Consider the following 18,874-nt stretch of genomic DNA (forward strand, 5'->3'; position numbering starts at 1 on the left):
GCAGGCAATTGGGCATGCCAGGAGCTGCACATTCATCTGCCGGCTCCTAAAGTGTGCACCCCAATGCTGCCCTGCACTGGCAGCTCTGCCATACATAATTCCACCCACCACCAATGTTCCCTCTAATTTTTTTTCGGGGTGGGCCGAAAAGTATAGTGTCTGAATGGCAGTCCCCTTGGGACTGGGCGGCTTATAAATAAATAAATAAGTAAGTAAGTAAGTAAGTAAGTAAGTAAGTAAGTAAGTAAATAAATAAATAAATAAATAAATAAATCCCTTCTTTTTTATTAAAAGAAATTAATAATAAAACAAAACCAAACTCTATTACTATTAAAACTAAAACAACCAGCAAATCCAAAAACATAACTATTAATAAAAACAGGTGAGGGCTGGGGGGGGTTTCTCTGTTATTATTTAAGTGCTTTTACCATATGCTTTAAATCAAGAGTCACTTCTCTCTCTGTTTCTCTCTCTTTCCTGTCATTCTCTGCCTCAATCGTTTTCTCATTTTTCTTTTTTTCTCCCCTTTTTTATCATGTCTCTCTCACTCTCTCTTCCTTCCACTCCTCTCTCTCTTGCTTTCTTCCTCTCTCTCACTCTCTCTCACTCTCTTCCTTCCTTTCTCCACTCTCACTCTTTCTTTCTTTCTTGCTCTCTCTCACTCTCTTTCTTCCTTCCTATCTTCTCTCTCTCTCTCTCTTTCTGTCTCTCCCTTCCTTTCTTTCCTTCTCTCTTCTTTCCACTTTTTTCTCTTTCTCTCTCTCTTTTCCTTCCTTCCCCTCTTCCCCTCCCTCTCCCTCTCTTTCTCCCTCTCTTTCTCCCTCTCTCCCTTTATATTTATCTCTTCCTTCCTTCCTCTCTTCCTCCCTTTCTCTCTTCCTCTCGTTCACTTTTCTCTCCGTTCCTTCCCTCCCTCCCTCCTTCTTTCCTCTCCTCTTTCCCTCCCTCTCTTTCCCTTCTTTCTCTCCACGTCTCCGGTGGGCAGCCAGCTTTGATGACCGGCACAAGGCTCAAGCCAGCTGCCCGGGAAAGCCAGGAAGGTCCTCCTGCTCCCCCCCAGCCGAAAACACAACGGAGGTCTGCCGCCACCAGCTTTAGCCTCCCGTTGCTCCATGCCACTTCGCCCTGCCTGTCTCCATTGTGTTTTCGGGGGGGGGGAGTGGCAGGAAAGCCCTGTGCCGGCCAGGAAAGCCGGCTTTCCGGCAAAGCAGTGCGCTTTTCAAATGTGCTGCTTTCCTGCAACTCTTTCCTGGGCGGGGGGGAGGCCACTTCCCCTCCCAGGAAAGAAGTGCAGGAAAGCAGCATGTTTAAAAGGCATGCTGCTTTCCCGGAAAGCCGGCTTTCCTGGCCGGCACAGGGCTTTCCCGCCGCTCCCCCCCAAAAAACACAATGAAGACAGGCAGGGTGAAGCGGCGTCGGGAGGCTCAAGCAGGCAGCCTCCATGCTTTTCTTTTGGCGGAAGAGGAGGAGAGGGGGCGGATCGGGTGGGCAGAGGCAGCGCCGAGAGGCCAGGGACACGAGGGGGCCGGAGGCACGGTAGGGAGGCAGGGGCAGCCGCGGCTCCCTTTCCTTCTACTGCTGGCTCCTCTCCGCCCCCACCCCCCGCGGACTGGCAGGGGGATGGGGAGTGCGCGCCCATGGAAAAGGGTGCACGGAAGGGCATTTTGGGGGGCACACGTGCTCACGTGCACAGCTTATGGGGAACGGTGCCCACCACCACTTTCCTTCAGATGGCCAAGGCGGTATCACTCAGCACATTCATCTGCCAGCTCCCAAAGGAAAGGAAGGGTGAATGGCAGATGAACATGCCAGGTACTGCCCCCCGCTGCTCTCTCTAGCCGTCTGAAAGAAAGTGGTGGTGGGTGGAGTTATGCATGGTGGAGCCGCCAATGCAGGGCAGCACCATAGCACACACTTTGGGAGTCATCAGATGAAACTCTGGACGTCTGCATTAAAGTGGCAGTGTGTAGAACTGGCCATAGCAAATCCGCCAGTGCAGCACCCATCAAGGAAGGCCCCTTCTCTCATGGTGGCGGGGCGGAGGGGAGGAATCGCTGCTGCAATTATAACGGCCGAGGGCAGCGAGGGACTGAAGTGGCAGCGGTGGGGACCAACCCTTGATTTGTGCCCCATCCTGCAAGTGGCATAGCTCACATTGAATGGATTTCAAGTCATGCATGAACTTAAAGTAAATCATTTCCTGAATATCTCTCATTTTCTTTGATCACATAGGTCCCTCCCAGGATATAGCTGTATCACTAGTAACATTAAACCCGCTGAGTGAACATTACAAGACAGGAAAAAATAAATACAATATTCTCAAGGGAATTCCATGCTCTATTTTGTTTTTAAAAGTAAATTGTGACATAAGCTTTCCACTTAATAGAGCATGTGTTCAGCTTTGGGTGGGGGAATAAAATTTTTAAATGGAATCACTGTGATTCCATTTTTAAATGGAATCACTGTGAGAAATATTAAAAATATAGCTGCTGTGAGAGAGTAGCTGGTTATTTTTTAAAAAAATAATAATAAAGGTTTGCTTTCAGTGGGATCATATGATGTGCTAATATGTTTTCGTTATTAGCCTTGTATAAGCATTTGATAAAATCTTGGATTATATTTGACATTGTGGTTTCTTCTGTCATCAGATGGCATTACAGGATTATTACAGTGCACTGCATATAAAATAATAAAAACAAACTTTAGTAACAGACACAATGATAACATAATGTGATAATTATCGTGACTTAATTATAATGAGTGATAACTGTTCATTTTCTTTAAAATTCCTAATTTACTTAATTTTAATTAAATTAACTCTGCTTCTATTAGCTATCACTTTTCTCAACCAGTTTAATTAGGACTATTTCTATTCTTTTTAAATTAACAAAATTACCAGCTAAATTACTGCTGATAACTCTTAAATGAAAAGTGGAAGAACATCATAGAATCTAGCACTGATGACATTATTTAGTTTGGGGAATGCAAGGAAAGAGTCAAGCTCAGAAAGCATCAAAGACCCCACATTTCAATCCTGAGCTATGAATATTTTCCTTTATTGGTAACTCCATTAACTCATACACACAACTCACAGGTACCTAAATTAATTCCTAATATAGATTGCACAATATAACATAGCCTAGAGCAGTGATGGAAAACATATGGCATGCGTGCCACTTGTGGTGGCAAATCTGCCGGCACACAAGCCATTGCCCTAACTTAGCTCCAGTGTGCATATGTGCTCCAGCCAGCTAATTTTCAGCTCATGCGGAGGCTCTGGGAGGGCATTTTCTGTTTCCAGAGGGCCTCCAGGTGGGCAGGGGAAATACAGTACTGTACAACTTTACTAATGCATGGAACTAACTATCTGATTTTGTAGTATCATCACCTAACCCCAAAACTTACCCTGTTGACCTCACCTGATTCCTAAGAGATCAGTAAGGGGCGTGCATAAGTACACCAGCGTGCTTTCCATCTGATGTCCTAATGTTTCTCTCTTACTAGTATCATGTATGGCTTGCAGGCAAAATAATGTGCAGAAGAAGTGCACAAGCCGTGCACTTCTTAGTGCCAAAGAAAATGTTTCTGCCCACTGTCAATTAGTATAAATTGTGCCGCACGAATCCCAGTGACCAGTTAGGTCCCACAGAGTTGGCCTTCTCCGGGTCCCGTCGACTAAACAATGTCAGCTGGCGAGACCAAGGAGAAGAGCCTTCTCTATGGTGGCCCTGACCCTCTGGAACCAGCTGCCCCTGGAGATTAGGATTGCCCCCACCCTCCTTGCCTTTCGTAAACTTCTTAAGACCCACCTCTGCCATCAGGCATGGGGGAATTGAGACATCTTCCCCTGGCCTATATAATTTGGGTATGGTATGTTGTGTGTATGTTTTTTAATTATGGGGTTTTTGGTTTTTAAATTAGATTTGTATTTTACATTGTGTTCTATTATTGCTGTGAGCTGCCCCGAATCTACGGAGAGGGGCGGCATACAAATTAATTAAATAAATGAGTGAGTGAGTGAGTGAGTGAGTGAGTGAGTGAGTGAGTGAGTGAGTGAGTGAATGAATGAATGAATGAATGAATGAATGAATGAATGAATGAATGAATGAATAAATAAATAAATAAATAAGATGTATCTATTTTACTTTCTTCATTAAGTCCCAAGTGTCTGATTGGATGAGGGACTCTGAAATTAGTAACTTTGAGTTTTGAGAGGTGTGAGTCTTGAAATCAATTAATTTGCTTCCTCTTGAAGCAGAATACCTAGCATGCTTCTTCAGACTTTTTTCAGCCTCACTGAGAGAAGATCTTCTGAATCTTATTTTGACTGATCTAAATGTCTTGGATGAATTCACACATCCTTGATAACACTTCTTTGGAACCATTGCAGACTCCCACAGATGACATAGAGGTGGTAAACACTGAGAGAATTGAAGCATCTCCAGAAGTCCCAGTGAAAGATCAAAGAAGGAGCCAGGAAGTTGCAGAAACCAAGTCCAAAGCAGAGGAGAAACCTTCCAAAACAAATTTGAGAAAATTCTTTAAACTGGTAAGACCGATATTCCTAGATTTGTATGTCAGCTGTCTTACAATCATTGAGCAGTCGGACAGCATAAAGTTCAATTAATAGTAAATATGGTGGGACAGCTAATTAAAAAGTTTTGTAACAGCCCTATTTATTGGGTTGGGTTCATCAAGATGGATGGATGGATGGATGGAAGGATGGAAGGATGGATGGATGGATGGATGGATGGATGGATGGATGGATGGGTGGGTGGATGATCGTTTTTACCAGAACAACAATGAACCCAATTTTGGGCCTCCATTCCACAAAATGGCTAGTAAAGAATATAAAAAGAATGTTAACAGTTGCCTATAGGTTCATCTCATATTATATCTGTATAGTTCATCTATAACATTTGATCATAGGCAGAATTTTTTATGACTCTATAGCAGCTAGAGATATGCTCTTGAGTAAATAACTTTCTCCTATTGAATTCCACTCCTCATGAGTTCAACCTTCATGCTACGAAAGGGTTCAGGTAGAAAGTGGGAATCAACAGTTCATATACTAACAATGGCTATCATCTAAATATACCACAATTATCTGGGGAAAAGTCCATCAAGCATCAGACCAAGCAACTATTTATTCAAAAGTAGGGGGGAAAACCCCTCAAATGTAAACCTTTGAGAACATATAAAAGTCCCTGGCATTTTTTTTTCACTATATGGACAAGCATTTACCACATGAATTGTTTCATATATAATAAAGATTCTAATCTAACCATGTCACCTCTGAGACTTTCCTGCCAACTCAAGTTGAGAAGTCAACTAAGAGTGAAGTGTCAGGAGATCTGTGGTTTACTAAACAAGTCCTAGTCTAAAACCTGACACGGAAACAATTCCTTTCTGAGAGAATAATTGATAGACCATATAAGGGAAAAAAAATGGTCTACCAGTCAATTTAGAAAAAAAATATATGGTCTACTACAGTGTTTCCCAACCTTGGCAATTTGAAGATATCTGGACTTCAACTCCCAGAATTCCCCAGCCAGCATTTGCTGGCTGGGGAATTCTGGGAGTTGAAGTCCAAATATCTTCAAGTTGCCAAGGTTGGGAAATACTGGTCTACTACACCATTTGTCATAAAAAGCTATGTCAAAGGGTTTGGTAGACCATATATTTATTCTAAATGGACATTCACAGGACACTCCCAAGTTTGGCTAAAAGTTCCCTGGAGGACATTCTTATCAGAAAAGAAATAGCATGCTTTTTTTTGCCATTGTGTTCCTAAGTCGTGAGACAGGGAGACTCCTATGTGCAATCATTTATACTCACTGTAGGAAGAAATTCATATAATCCTTTGTTATTTTAGTCAGTCAAGAGTGACATAGGGGTAACTCCTCCTGAAATAAATGGGCCAGCACCTAATCACCAAGTAAGTGGATGAATTATTCAGTATTCCTATGGTGATGGTTCAACTTAACTCTTCTTCTGGGATTTAAAGAGAACATACGCAATCCTTTCTATACTTGATATACAACTTTATGTATTCCCTCCTGCCTTGTTTCCCAATACTTTGTGTACTAAAAGTGGCACTGTTGGTTTAAATTCTTTTATGAACCATCCAATTCAATTCAAAACAGAAGCTAAAATGAAGAAAAATGGCATTGTTATAATACAGTTCTCAAATGCTGGATCAATTGCCAGAACATTTCTGTTTAATACAATAGCTAAACAGTTTCAAATAGAATAGAATTCTTTATTGGCCAAGTATGATTGGACACACAAGGAATTTTTCTTTGGTGCATATGCTCTCAGTGTACATAATAGAAAAGATTTAGGGCAATGTTTCACAATCTTGGCTATTTTAAGTTTCAGCCTTACAAAAATTTAAGAACTATTCAGTAATATGTCAGTGTTCCAATTAACATCTAACTCCATGAACTATATCAGGAGTCTCCAAACTTGGCAACTTTAAGACTTGTGGACTTCAACTCCCAGAGTATGCTGACTGGAGAATTCTGGGAGTTGAAGTCCACAAGTCTTAAAGTTGCCAAGTTTGAAGACCTCTGAACTATAGATATAAACTCCAGAGAATACTTTGGTGAAACAGCTGGCTGTAAGTAGCATAATATAAAGTGGTTGCAGCATTGCAGAAACAGACATGGGAAAACTGATTCTTTTCAGTTCTTTTTTTCCAGATAAAACATAGAATATGATAATTTTAGACCAATTTATTTCAGACAGATTTAATACTTCTTTCAGCTTCAGAAATTGGCTCTGCAATTCCAACCATTTTGAAAAAACAGAGATTGCAGAGCAGAGCCTAAGTTAATTAAATCTTTAAAAACAAAGTTGTCATTTGATGCCCTTGCATCATTTTTGTTTTGCAGTCTTTAGCACATGCCTAGTTATTACCCTACTTTCCCCCAATGAGCCAGTTTAAAAGAATGTGTTGTTTTGAGTGTTTACTCAGTTCCTTATTCCAGACTTCCAACTACAAAAGGTGATGATGAATATTAAATTCTTTGTACTTCGTAATTTGAAACTGCAGAAATATCAACAGTGCCATTTTGTGTGTTGTTCTTTATCTGTGCTGTATCCTGCTCTTCCCCCCCCTTTCTTTGTCTGAAACTGTTCTCTTGTACTTGTGCTGCCTTTGCAAAAACAATAAAGTAAATGAAACAAAATCATATTTTCTCCATTTGTGTTTCCATGCAGAATTTTACAGGTTTATTTGACTAAAATTAGGAATAACTCCTTGTACAATGTAGGCAGACACAACATTTCTAGCTTTACCTCTTTGGTTCTCCCAAAGTGACAGTTCTTAGCTCTTCCAGGCAAAAAAAAATATCTTTAAATCCTTTCCCCAAATATAATAAATTATGGGGTGGGAAAATAAAGGAATATATATTTCTGTGTATAACAATAATAATTATAAAATCAAGACAGAGTTATTTTGATTCCCCCCACCTCAAATTTATTTCCACTTTTGGACTGTGTGGTCTCTTTTCTCGATCTTTCCTACATGGCTAACTCTTTCTTCCTTCCTTCAGTGTCTCATGTATCTTTCCAAAGATCAGCTCTGAATTCCTCTACAGTGATCCCCCGCGTTTCGCGATCCCGATCATTGCGAAAGGCTATATCGCGATTTTTCAACCCGGAAGTCAAAACACCATCTGCGCATGCGCGCCCTTTTTTCTATGGCCACGCATGCGTAGATGGCGCCGGGCAGATCAGCTGCTGGGCGGCTTCCCTGGGTCTTCCCCCTCTTGCTGGCGGGAGGGCGAGCGGCGGGCATCAGCGAGGAGTTTCCCCACTGCCCACGCAAACTCCTCGCTGCTGCCGCGCCTGCCGCTTGTCTTGTCCGCCCGCCGCTTGTCCGCCGCCTGCCTGCCCGCGCGCCTGCCGCTCGCCCGCCCTTCGCCCGCCCACGCCGTTCGCTCGCACCGCTTCCCAGCTGAGTCCTGAAGCCAGAAGGCAAAGGCGAACTTCCGCGTTTGGCTTCGGGACTCAGCTGGGAAGCGGTGCTGGGGTTTCCCCACCGCCCACGCAAACTCCTCGCTGCCGCTCGCCCACCCTTCGCCCGCCCACGCCGTTCGCTCGCACCGCTTCCCAGCTGAGTCCTGAAGCCAAACGCGGAAGTTCGCTTCAGGACTCAGCTGGGAAGCGGCGCGAGTGAACGGCGTGGGTGGGCGAAGGGCGGGCGAGCGGCAGCGAGGAGTTTGCGTGGGTGGTGGGGAAACCCCAGCGCCGCTTCCCAGCTGAGTCCCGAAGCCAAACGCGGAAGTTCGCCTTTGCCTTCTGGCTTCAGGACTCAGCTGGGAAGCGGCGCGAGCGAACGGCGTGGGCGGGCGAAGGGCGGGCGAGCGGCGGGCGAGCGAGCAGGCAGGCGGCGGACAAGCGGCGGGCGGACAAGACAAGCGGCGGGCGCGGCAGCAACGAGGAGTTTGCGTGGGCGGCGGGGAAACCCCAATCTTCGGCTCCTCGCTGCTGCGGCAGAAGTAAAAACACCATCTGCGCATGCGCAGATGGTGTTTTTACTTCCGCACCGCTACTTCGTGAAAAACCGATCATCGCGAGGGGTCCTGGAACGGAACCCTCGCGATAATCGGGGGACCACTGTATACCTTACGATTTTGATATATTTTATATTATCACACCTTGTGTTGACTTTTGAAATCACAGAGATACAGTAAATACCAACCCCACCATATTATAAATAATAATCTTTGGATACTCTAGATACACTTTCTCGTGTATGTTAACATCCTAATGTCTGGCAGGCATTAATTTGCTGGCCTACCCTTCTTGTAAGTAGTGGTTCTCAACCTGGGAATCGGGACCTCTTTGGGATTGCCTAATACCATGGGGAAAGATAAATTTCCCATGGTGTTAGGAACTAAAGCTTCTATTCTGGCACCTTGGAACAATCCAACCGATCAGGCTTTTACAATGGGGCTGTCCCTCTGACCTTCCTGCCAATCAGTTTAAAGCTCTGCTGGGAGAATTGGTGCTAGACTTATGGTTGGGAACCACCACAACATAAGGGGTCGCGGCATTAGAAAGGTTGACAACCACTTCTGTAAAGTGTGATAGATTTTGGCAAGTAGGGAGGAATGCTGACATGGTGCCAGAAGAGTTATATGCTCCTAATTCTGGGACAAACATCCCCCCCTTTTCTTTAATCCCTAAAGAAAATAAATATACTGCTCAAAAAATAAAGGGAACACGCGAAGAACACTTCCTAGATCTGAATGAATGAAATATTCTCATTGAATACTTTATTCTGTACAAAGTTGAATGTGCACAACAGCATGGGAAATTGATTGTCAATCAGTGTTGCTTCCTATGTGGACACTTTGATTTCATAGAAGTTTATATTCTGTTGTTTAAGTGTTCCCTTTATTTTTTTTGAGCAGTGTATAAAAACCTAGAAATAGGGGAAGGGAAAGATATTGCAGAAACCTAGTGATGCTGTTTTATTCACATAAACTAAGGGTGAAATGCTGTGAAGTGCCTGCAGGTTGTTGGAGAGCCGGTCGCAAAGGGAGCATGAGGCTCCACCCATCCACCCAAACACCACCAATTGAGTTCCTTTACCTCCTGCGCATGCACAGAACACATTATGCATATGCAGAGGGTAAAAGAACCCAAACAGCGGTGGGCGGGTTGGTGGGCGGAGCCTCACACTCCCTTTGTGATCAGCTCTCCAATGATATACAGACATGAGCAAAATGGATAAATACAAGATTACCAAAGATCACTTAGGAGACAGATTATACTTGCTATACTAGGGGTCTTCCCTATGCCAGAAGTCTCATCAGGCTATGTTTTTTTAAAAAAATGTCAAGATGATTACCCTGGTGGCAGCATTATTATTATTATTATTATTATTATTATTATTATTATTATTATTATTGTTATTATTATTATTATTATTATTAATTAGATTTCTTTGCCGCACCTCTCTGAAGAAAAAAAGTATAAATTTGGGGAAGTTATTTATTGGACTTATATCCCACCCTTCTCCAAAGACTCAAGGCGGCTCACAATGTATAGAAGAAATACAAAATTAATTCCAAACCCAATTATAAACTGAACTAAAAACCCAGTAAAAAGAACATGTAATCATATACAATAATACTGACAGCCAGAGCAGATGTTAAAGCTCAACAGCCAAAACCACCACTACTTTTTAAGACAGGAGGAAAGAAGGAAAGAGGGAGGGAGGACCAAAATAATATAGATAGGTATTTCTCAGTTCTCTGATTTCTCCATTCTTTGTGCTCCACCTGATTTACAGTATTTCTTAACATATACAGTAGTACCCCTAGATACGAGCATAATTCGTTCCAGAAGGGAGCTTGTATGTTGAGGCAACCCGTATCTGGAACAAATAACTTTAGACGTTGTTTTTCCCCTCCGAGATAACCGAAAGCAAGGATTCTTGCGCCACCTAGTGGATGCTCGGCTCGTATCCCGAATTTGAGCTCAGGACTGGAACAGAAATGTCTCTCCCCTCGTGGCTCGTGTCTTGAAATACTCGCATGTAGAGCAGCTCGTATCTAGAAGTACTACTGTACTTGCTTAAATTGTCCTACACATAGACTTTTTTGAACATTCTCTATGGACACCTCTGCACCAAGCCCACTGCTGGCATTTAGTGCTGCATATGGGGTGTACATTTTCACCCCATGGTCTGCTAAGCAAAGAGATTGTTCCCCATTTGGGCTTTCACTTTGCAAAGCAAGCTGCCCATTTCTTCTTTTAAACCTACCGACCAAGTAACCCTGTTTGAAACTGCTCTAGACCCTGGACTTCACCGACAGACCTTTGACCCAGGATGAAACTCAAGACTCTGCAAGCAAAGGGAGCCGCAAGAATTCAACGGACAACCTGAACAAGTCACAAGAGATCCCCCAGAAAACCAAAGTTCCACAAGAGTCCAGACAAGAAGAAGCCGCCGAGATAGACTCCCTTCAGAATGGAGAAGATGCAGCACAACAAAGCCCTCTCAAGCGAATGGAGAAGCGACAGCCCTTCGGAGGGTTTTTCAAGGGCCTTGTAGGTTACCTTCATCTCCCCTTACAATCCCTGCTTAGCCAGCTCTTCCTTGAAGAAACCTTTAGGAGTGGAGGAGAATAGCTCCTGCGCCTTCATTCTTTTTCCCAAGCATGAATGGGAGCGTAATGATTTGAAGCAGTGGCGGGCTACCCACGGCACACCTGGAATAGCCATTCTGGTAGCAGGAATGATGATGTGTGCACATCTGTGCATCCTCACCATGTGCATGCATGTCCCCATGTGCCCCTGCACACCCCTGCATACCCCACATGAGATTTTGCTTCGGCGCATGCACAGAAGCAAAGGAATCACCATAAATTGCCAAAATCTCATACAAGGACGTTTGCCTGTGTGAGATTTCGGTGATTTTTATTTATTTAATTTATTTATTTATTTATTAGATTTGTATGTCGCCCCTCTCTGTAGACTCGGGATTTTTGGCCTTTCTTTGCTTCTGCGCATTTGTGAAAGCTAAGAAATCGACAAAAATCGACAAAATCTTGCCCACGCCGGCCTCCTGGACTGATCTGGTAGGAAACGGAAACGGGGCCCTTCACTGATTTGAAAGGAAGGGCCACCAAGCTTGAGGGACATCTGGCCTTGCCGAGATTACCAAAGGGAGAGTTATAAGAGCAAATGACTACCAAATTCCTCACTCTGGATTGTTTTGGGACTCAGATGAAGTGGAATCCCAGGCCAGCCTGGTGCCCTCTAATTCTATTGGAACTAACTCAGTAGTAGGTGGAAGTTCGGGTTTGGCGTTCGTATCACGAAAAAAGTTCGTAAGAAGAGGCAATTTTTTTCTGAACCGTTCAGAGGCTGCTGGGAAGCCGCACAGCTGTTTTAAAAGGTCACAGCCGAGCTGGGGGGGTTGCTGGGAAGCCCCCCAGCCCGGCTGTGACCTTTTAAAACAGCCGGCTTCCTAGCCGTCTCCCGAAGCCAAACGCCAAACCCAAACTTCCGCGTTTGGCGTTCGGAGGCTGCTGGAAAGCCCCCCAGACTGGCTGTCATCTTTTAAAACAGCCGTGCGGCTTTCCAGCAGCCTCTGAACGCCAAACGCGGAAGTTTGGGTTTGGCGTTTGGCTTCGGGAGATGGCTGGGAAGCCACACGGCTGTTTTAAAAGGTCACAGCCGGGCTGGGGGGCCCCAGCCCGGCTGTCACCTTTTAAAACAGCCGTGTGGCTTTCCAGCAGCCTCCGAACGCCAAACGCGGAAGTTTGGGTTTGGCGCTCGGCTTCGGGAGACGGCTGGGAAGCCGTGCGGCTGTTTTAAAAGGTCACAGCCGGGCCCAGCAACCCCCCCAGCCCGGCTGTGACCTTTTAAAACAGCCGTGTGGCTTCCCATCCGTCTCCCGAAGCCAAACACCAAACCCAAACTTCCGCGTTTGGCGTTCGGAGGCTGCTGGAAAGCCCCCCAGGCTGGCTGTCACCTTTTAAAACAGCCGTGCGGCTTTCCAGCAGCCTCCGAACGCCAAACGCGGAAGTTTGGGTTTGGCGTTTGGCTTCGGGAGATGACTGGGAAGCCACGCAGCTGTTTTAAAAGGTCACAGCTGGGCTGGGGGGCTTTCCAGCTGCCTCCGAACGCCAAACGCGGAAGTTTGGGTTTGGCGCTCGGCTTCGGGAGACGGCTGGGAAGCCATGCGGCTGTTTTAAAAGGTCACAGCCGGGCCCAGCAACCCCCCCAGCCCGGCTGTGACCTTTTAAAACAGCCGTGTGGCTTCCCATCCGTCTCCCGAAGCCAAACACCAAACCCAAACTTCCGCGTTTGGCGTTCGGAGGCAGCTGGAAAGCCCCCCAGCCTGGCTGTGACCTTTTAAAAAACCCGCGCGGCTTTCCAGCAGCCTCTGAACGCCAAACATGGAAGTTTGGGTTTGGCGCTCGGCTTCGGGAGACGGCTGGGAAGCCGCGCGGCTGTTTTAAAAGGTCACAGCCGGGCGGCAGCGGTTTTTTTGTGGGGGTTTTTGGGGGGTTGCATGGATTAATTGACTTTACATTGTTTCCTATGGGAAACAATGTTTCATCTTACGAACCTTTCGTCTTACGAACCTCCCCCTGGAACCAATTAGGTTTGTAAGACGAGGTATGACTGTATATGTATATACAATATATAAATGTATACACACTCACACACACACACATTCCCATATTGCCTGATTGAGTTTGTTAGGGGAAAATATTATCTTCTGATAAAAATATTTTATCTATGCCTTAAAGATGCTGCTAGCAGATTTACCCCCACCAAAATGCTAATTCTAGTTTGTTCCATCCTTTCTGTGCTCAATATTTGTGTCTAATTTGTTTGGATTTCAATATATATGGGTTAACTCCCAAAAACAGATTGCAAGTAATCAGTTAAATGTGTTGCATTGTACACATCAACTGAGTCCAGAAGAAAAATATGATTTTTAAAAAAATATTCCTGGAATTTATGCTGTAACATTCCCTGAGTTGTGATTCAATTGCACATTGTAGAACGTAGGTTCAACACTTTTGTCTTATTTTTATCTGCTCCTCTTTTCATATGGACCATATTTTTCAGAGTATAAGATGCACCAGAGTATAAGTTGCACCTAGATTTTAGAGGAGGAAAACAAGGAAAAAAGTATTCTGAACCAAATGGTGTAGTAATATATTATTTAATATAATACCAGTGTAGCAGAATACTTCTTACAACCATGTACTCTTTTTACAAACTTCAAAATTGACAGCTTTAAGACAGCTTCTGTTATAGACACCTTCTGGGCATGCTCAGAAGAAAAACATTTTTTTAAAAAAATCCAAAAAAAGGTGGCAGTGCCCATGGACCGGCACGACTGGTCCAGTTCGGTGACATCATCATGAAATCACTCAATATTTATACATATTGAATTAAAGCCAACTCTCAACAATCCAAAGATTTTAAATGAAATTGGGGGAGTAGTTATGCACATTAAAAAACAACTGTGGATCTTTGATTGTATAATAGTGTTTGCTATCTTGACTTGCTTCTGACCATGATCAACACCTCAAAAGGTTTAACTGGTCTAAATGATGAGCTTCATAGTCTATGTTCCTTCTCCGAACAAAATAAATTACAGTACAATGTCATGCAAATGTGTCCCTCATGATGCCAATATACATATGTTACATTTTGCAGCTTTTTCTCATATGGAATTTGACTCATCTTGGCAGTAAGTTTGTTTGCTTGTACAGTAAAATGTTCACACAATCATCCTGGATGCAGACTCTTCCATCATCCAGAAATAGTGATTTCTGACAATCTCAAAATGGGTGAACAGTGCAGTCAGGCTGTAGGGAAAACAAGTAGGATGCTTGGTTGCATAGCTAGAGGTATAACAAGCAGGAAGAGGGAGATTATGATCCCGCTATATAGAGTGCTGGTGAGACCACATTTGGAATACTGGGTTCAGTTTTGGAGACCTCACCTACAAAAAGATATTGACAAAATTGAACGGGTCCAAAGACGGACTACAAGAATGGTGGAAGGTCTTAAGCATAAAACGTATCAGGAAAGACTTAATGAACTCAATCTGTATAGTCTGGAGGACAGAAGGAAAAGGGGGGACATGATCAAAACATTTAAATATGTCAAAGGGTTAAATAAGTTTTAAGAGGGAAATGTTTTTAATAGGAAAGTGAACACAAGAACAAGGGGACACAATCTGAAGTTAGTTGGGGGAAAGATCAAAAGCAATGTGAGAAAATATTATGTTACTGAAAGAGTAGTAGATGCTGGGAACAAACTTCCAGCAGACGTGGTTGGTAAATCCCCAGTAACTGAATTTAAACATGCCTGGGATAAACATCCATCCATCCTAAGATAAAATACAGGAAATAGTATAAGGGCAGACTAGATGGACCATGAGGTCATTTTCTGCCGTCAGTCTTCTATGTTTCTATGTTTCTATGAGGAAAACAGCCCACTAAAGAGAGCAATAAATAAAAACATAATTTCTTGAGCCTCTTCAGCATTGTTTACACATTTCTCTCCCTTTTCTCCAGAGCCCCAAACGGATGTCAGATGCCGGGGTGCAAACGGATCCTGTGTCTATTGTGTCTATCGTGAAACCCAAATAATTAACAGGTGGAAGTCTTTGAAGAATCACTGGATCACCGTTACTTTCCCTCCTTTCAGGACAAAAAGAGAAACAAAATGATTGGTATTGTTTATCTTGCCCCACCTCCATCACTCCTTCCCTTCTTTTCCCGGCTGTAATAAACTAAGTCTTAGAGCAGTGATGGCGAACCTATGGCATGGGTGCCACAGGTGGCATGCAGAGCCATATCTGCTGGCACAGAAGCCCTTGCCCTAGCTCAGCTCCAACGTGCATGTGTGTGCCAGCCTGCTAATTTTTCGCTTGCACGGAGGCTCTGGGCTTCCAGAGAACTTCTGGGGGCATGGGGATGGCATTTTTACCCTTCCCCTGGCTCCAGGGAAGCCTTTGGAGCATGGGGAGGGTGAAACACAAGCCTACTGGGCCCACCAAAAATTGGGAAACAGGCTATTTCCAGAGGGCCTCCGGGAGGTGGGCGGAAAGCTGTTTTTGCCCTCCCCAGGCATTGAATTATTGGAGTGGGCATTCGTGCATGCTCTTTTGGCACCTAGGGGGGAAAAGGTTCGCCATCACTCTCCTAGAGGCTGATATACAAATCCAAAGTCATTCCAAGTAAAATGTTTTGTGAGTTGTCTGTTTCCACTACCATCTACCCACTGCTGCTCTCACTGCGTTGCCCACCCTCACTGCAGTTCAGTCTGCTGAATCACCACGTATATCTTTTCTTCTGCTGCCATGATCACAATATCTTCCATGGGATAACCAGCAGGTGTATTTATAGTGTCCTCATTGGTCATGCACTCAAAAAGGCAGCATCTGATTGGTTTAGCTGCCTGGTATTTCTTTATTGCATAGCAATAAAATGGAGTGGTGGGGGTTGCAGGCTGGGCTAAGATCCCAATGAAACACTATCAAACCTTCTTTCTGCCCTGAATGTATCTACTGGGCTAATATATGCTTTGAGAGACTACCCATTGTGGAACATATTCTATTAAAAGTTCAAGAAAATAACAAAAGCTTACAAGGGCACTAAGATTTAAAGGAGTTCAGCATCCAGGACATCTGGTAGATTCATCAAACCCCAAAAGCAGATAGACATTACCAGTATGGAGGAATGGGTTAAGATTTGTTTCATTCTTTTTTCTAAATCCCCCTCTCCCCCCCCCAAAAAAAATAGAGAAAAACTTTGCCTGCCTACAAATTTATATGCATTATGCATTTATAATATATATATATGTTTCTGTACTGAGTTCCTAATGAGCTCCATTTAGACACTGATATATCCTATACATTGGTACCTCTACTTAAGAATTTAATTCATTCCACCACCAGGTTCTTAAGTAGAAAAGTTTGTAAGTAGAAGCAATTTTTCCCATGGGAATCAATGTAAAAGCAAATAATGCATGCAAACCCATTAGGAAAGAAATAAAAGCTCCGAATTTGGGTGGGAGGAGGAGGAAGAAGAGGAGGAGGACAGTCGCTGCTGAAAGAAGAAGGTGAGGTAAGGGGAATAAAAAAATACAAAACTTTAAGGCTTAAAAAAAAAAAGAGGGACTCTGAGGCGGTGAGGAGGAGCACGCATCTCCCATACACTGGTCACGAGGCTGCCTCCCATACACTGTGCCAGAGAGATAAATCTAGGTGGAATGGCAGGAAACTGGCCGGGCCTTCGTGCCATTCTTACATTTCCTGGGAAATTTTTCTGGGCTCGGGTTCTTAAGTAGAAAAGGATTCTTAAGAAGAGGCAAAAAAATCTTGAACACCCGGTTCTTATCTAGAAAAGATCTTAAGTAGAGGCATTCTTAAAGAGGTACCACTGTACTTTGCTACATTATATGAAATTAGTCTTCGGAGAGGGGCGGCATACAAATCTAAGTAATAAATAAAATAAATAAACAGGTGTGGATTGTGATGCAGAAGTAACAACTCTAAATTCACAAAACGTGATCTGCATACCGTATGTTTGTATTTTTAAAATGGAAGAAAAAGTATTTCTCTTCCACGCCTACCCAAACTCCATGAAATGTAATCTCCATCCCAATTTTCTTCAAGTGTCCTTGTTTTAGCACTTCAGAACCTTGTTAGGTGAGAACAGCATATGAAATCTGGTCGAACTTTTGCAAATAACAGATTTTATCAAAATATGTAAACTTTCAAGAATGTGACTGTAGCTGGTGAAAGTTTATATCTTTCCATAAAACTGATTATTCAGAAAATATGCTATCAGAAGCAAAGCTGGCTGAGGAATTCTAGGAATTGAAGTTCACAAGTATTAAAGTTGCCAAATTTGGAGACCCCTGATCTAAACTATTTTCAAATCACACAATCAAACCAGCGCCCCAATGTTGATTATAAACACCAAAATTTATACTGCTCAAAAAATTAAAGGGATCACTCAAATAACACATCCTAGATCTGAATGAATGAAATGTTCTCATTGAATACTTTGTCCTGTACAAAGTTGAATGTGTACAACAGCATGTGAAATCGATTGTCAATCAGTATTGCTTCCTAAGTGGACAGTTTGATTTCACAGAAGTTTGATTTACTTAGAGTTGTGTTGTTCAAGTGTTCCCTTTATTTTTTTCGAGCAGTGTATAATTTTTAAAGTCATTTTTAAAATTGGTTTTCAAGTGATTTCAGGCAGTTCTCAAAGTTACAACTACAGCTGGGACAGAATTCCTGTTACTAAGTGAGCTGGTTGTTAAGTGAGTCTCATGCCCAATTTTATGACCTTTTCTTGCCATAGTATTTTAATCAAATACGGCTTTCCCCCTTTGACTTTGTCATAAGGTTGCATGTGATTCTGGGACACTGCAACCATTGTGATTATATACCAGTTGCTCATTGTCTGGATTTTGATAATGTGACTGCATTGTCACATGATGGCCTTAAGTACAAGAACTGGTTAAAAGTCCATGTTTTTCACCATCATTCTAACTGCAAAGGGTTATCAAACAACAGTTGTTAGTCTATTGAAAAAGCTGAAATTTACAGGATTTCTCACTAATTCTCATCTATTTCTATCTTCATGTAATTAAATGCAAGCATTTTTTTTCTCAAAAGTAATTAAAGTGTTAACCAGAATCCAACACAAGGGGGCAATATGGAGGCCCTTTTATCACTAACCTAAAGGACATATTTACTTCTGTGTTATTAATATAATTTGTGTATTGTGTACTGCAGGGGAAGATCAGATTTTTAGTTTATACATTATATGATTTTTTAAAAATGGATTAGAAGAACAAATGCAAATTGTAACTGATTTACAAACATTCTGTGGTAGGAGCTTTTCATAGCACATCTGTGCTACACATACAAACAGATTCTATTCATTATTGTAAAAGTAAGGAACAGTAAGACTAATGTTATAATTTAAACTAGCACCTGAATTTTAAATACTTGTATATTTTGATTTCCTTCTGATTCAATAAACATTATTTAAGAAAAAGTATTTGCTTTTAATCGCTTAATTAAAGGTTTTTTATTAATTCGCAATGGCTGTGACCCCAATTTTGCAAAATGTGGGTACTATATACTGATGCTTTTTTACTGTTTTCAGAAATATATTTAGGATCTATCAAAGTCCACATCAGATGTTTGACACCCAAGGACACTTTGACATTCACTGAATTTTTGATGACAAAATGACACATATGAACACATAAAACTGTCACCTACATTTCTCCAGCCAAATGATTGATAGGTGATTGTGTGTGGGTGTGCATCTTTCTTTCTTTCTTTCTCTCT

The 18,874-nt window shown here is 42.8% G+C and overlaps 1 protein-coding gene across 4 annotated transcripts in view; it reads left to right on the top strand.

The window, feature by feature from the left end:
- BCAS1 (brain enriched myelin associated protein 1) overlaps positions 1-18,575 on the top strand; it is a 73,779-nt gene extending 55,204 nt beyond the window's left edge. For 2 of the 4 annotated variants that reach the window (XM_070744588.1, XM_070744590.1), the window contains exons 9-12: positions 4,391-4,549; positions 5,876-5,938; positions 10,816-11,070; positions 15,072-18,575. In XM_070744588.1, coding sequence (XP_070600689.1) covers positions 4,391-4,549; positions 5,876-5,938; positions 10,816-11,070; positions 15,072-15,146 — 552 coding nt within the window. In that variant the 3' untranslated portion in view covers positions 15,147-18,575. The remainder of the gene's footprint in view (positions 1-4,390; positions 4,550-5,875; positions 5,939-10,815; positions 11,071-15,071) is intronic. The other 2 variants (XM_070744589.1, XM_070744591.1) reach the window with 2 other exon arrangements.
- Positions 18,576-18,874: the final 299 nt, after the last annotated feature.

This window comes from Erythrolamprus reginae, chromosome 3, assembly GCF_031021105.1.
Source record: "Erythrolamprus reginae isolate rEryReg1 chromosome 3, rEryReg1.hap1, whole genome shotgun sequence".
NCBI classification, from domain to species: domain Eukaryota; kingdom Metazoa; phylum Chordata; class Lepidosauria; order Squamata; family Dipsadidae; genus Erythrolamprus; species Erythrolamprus reginae.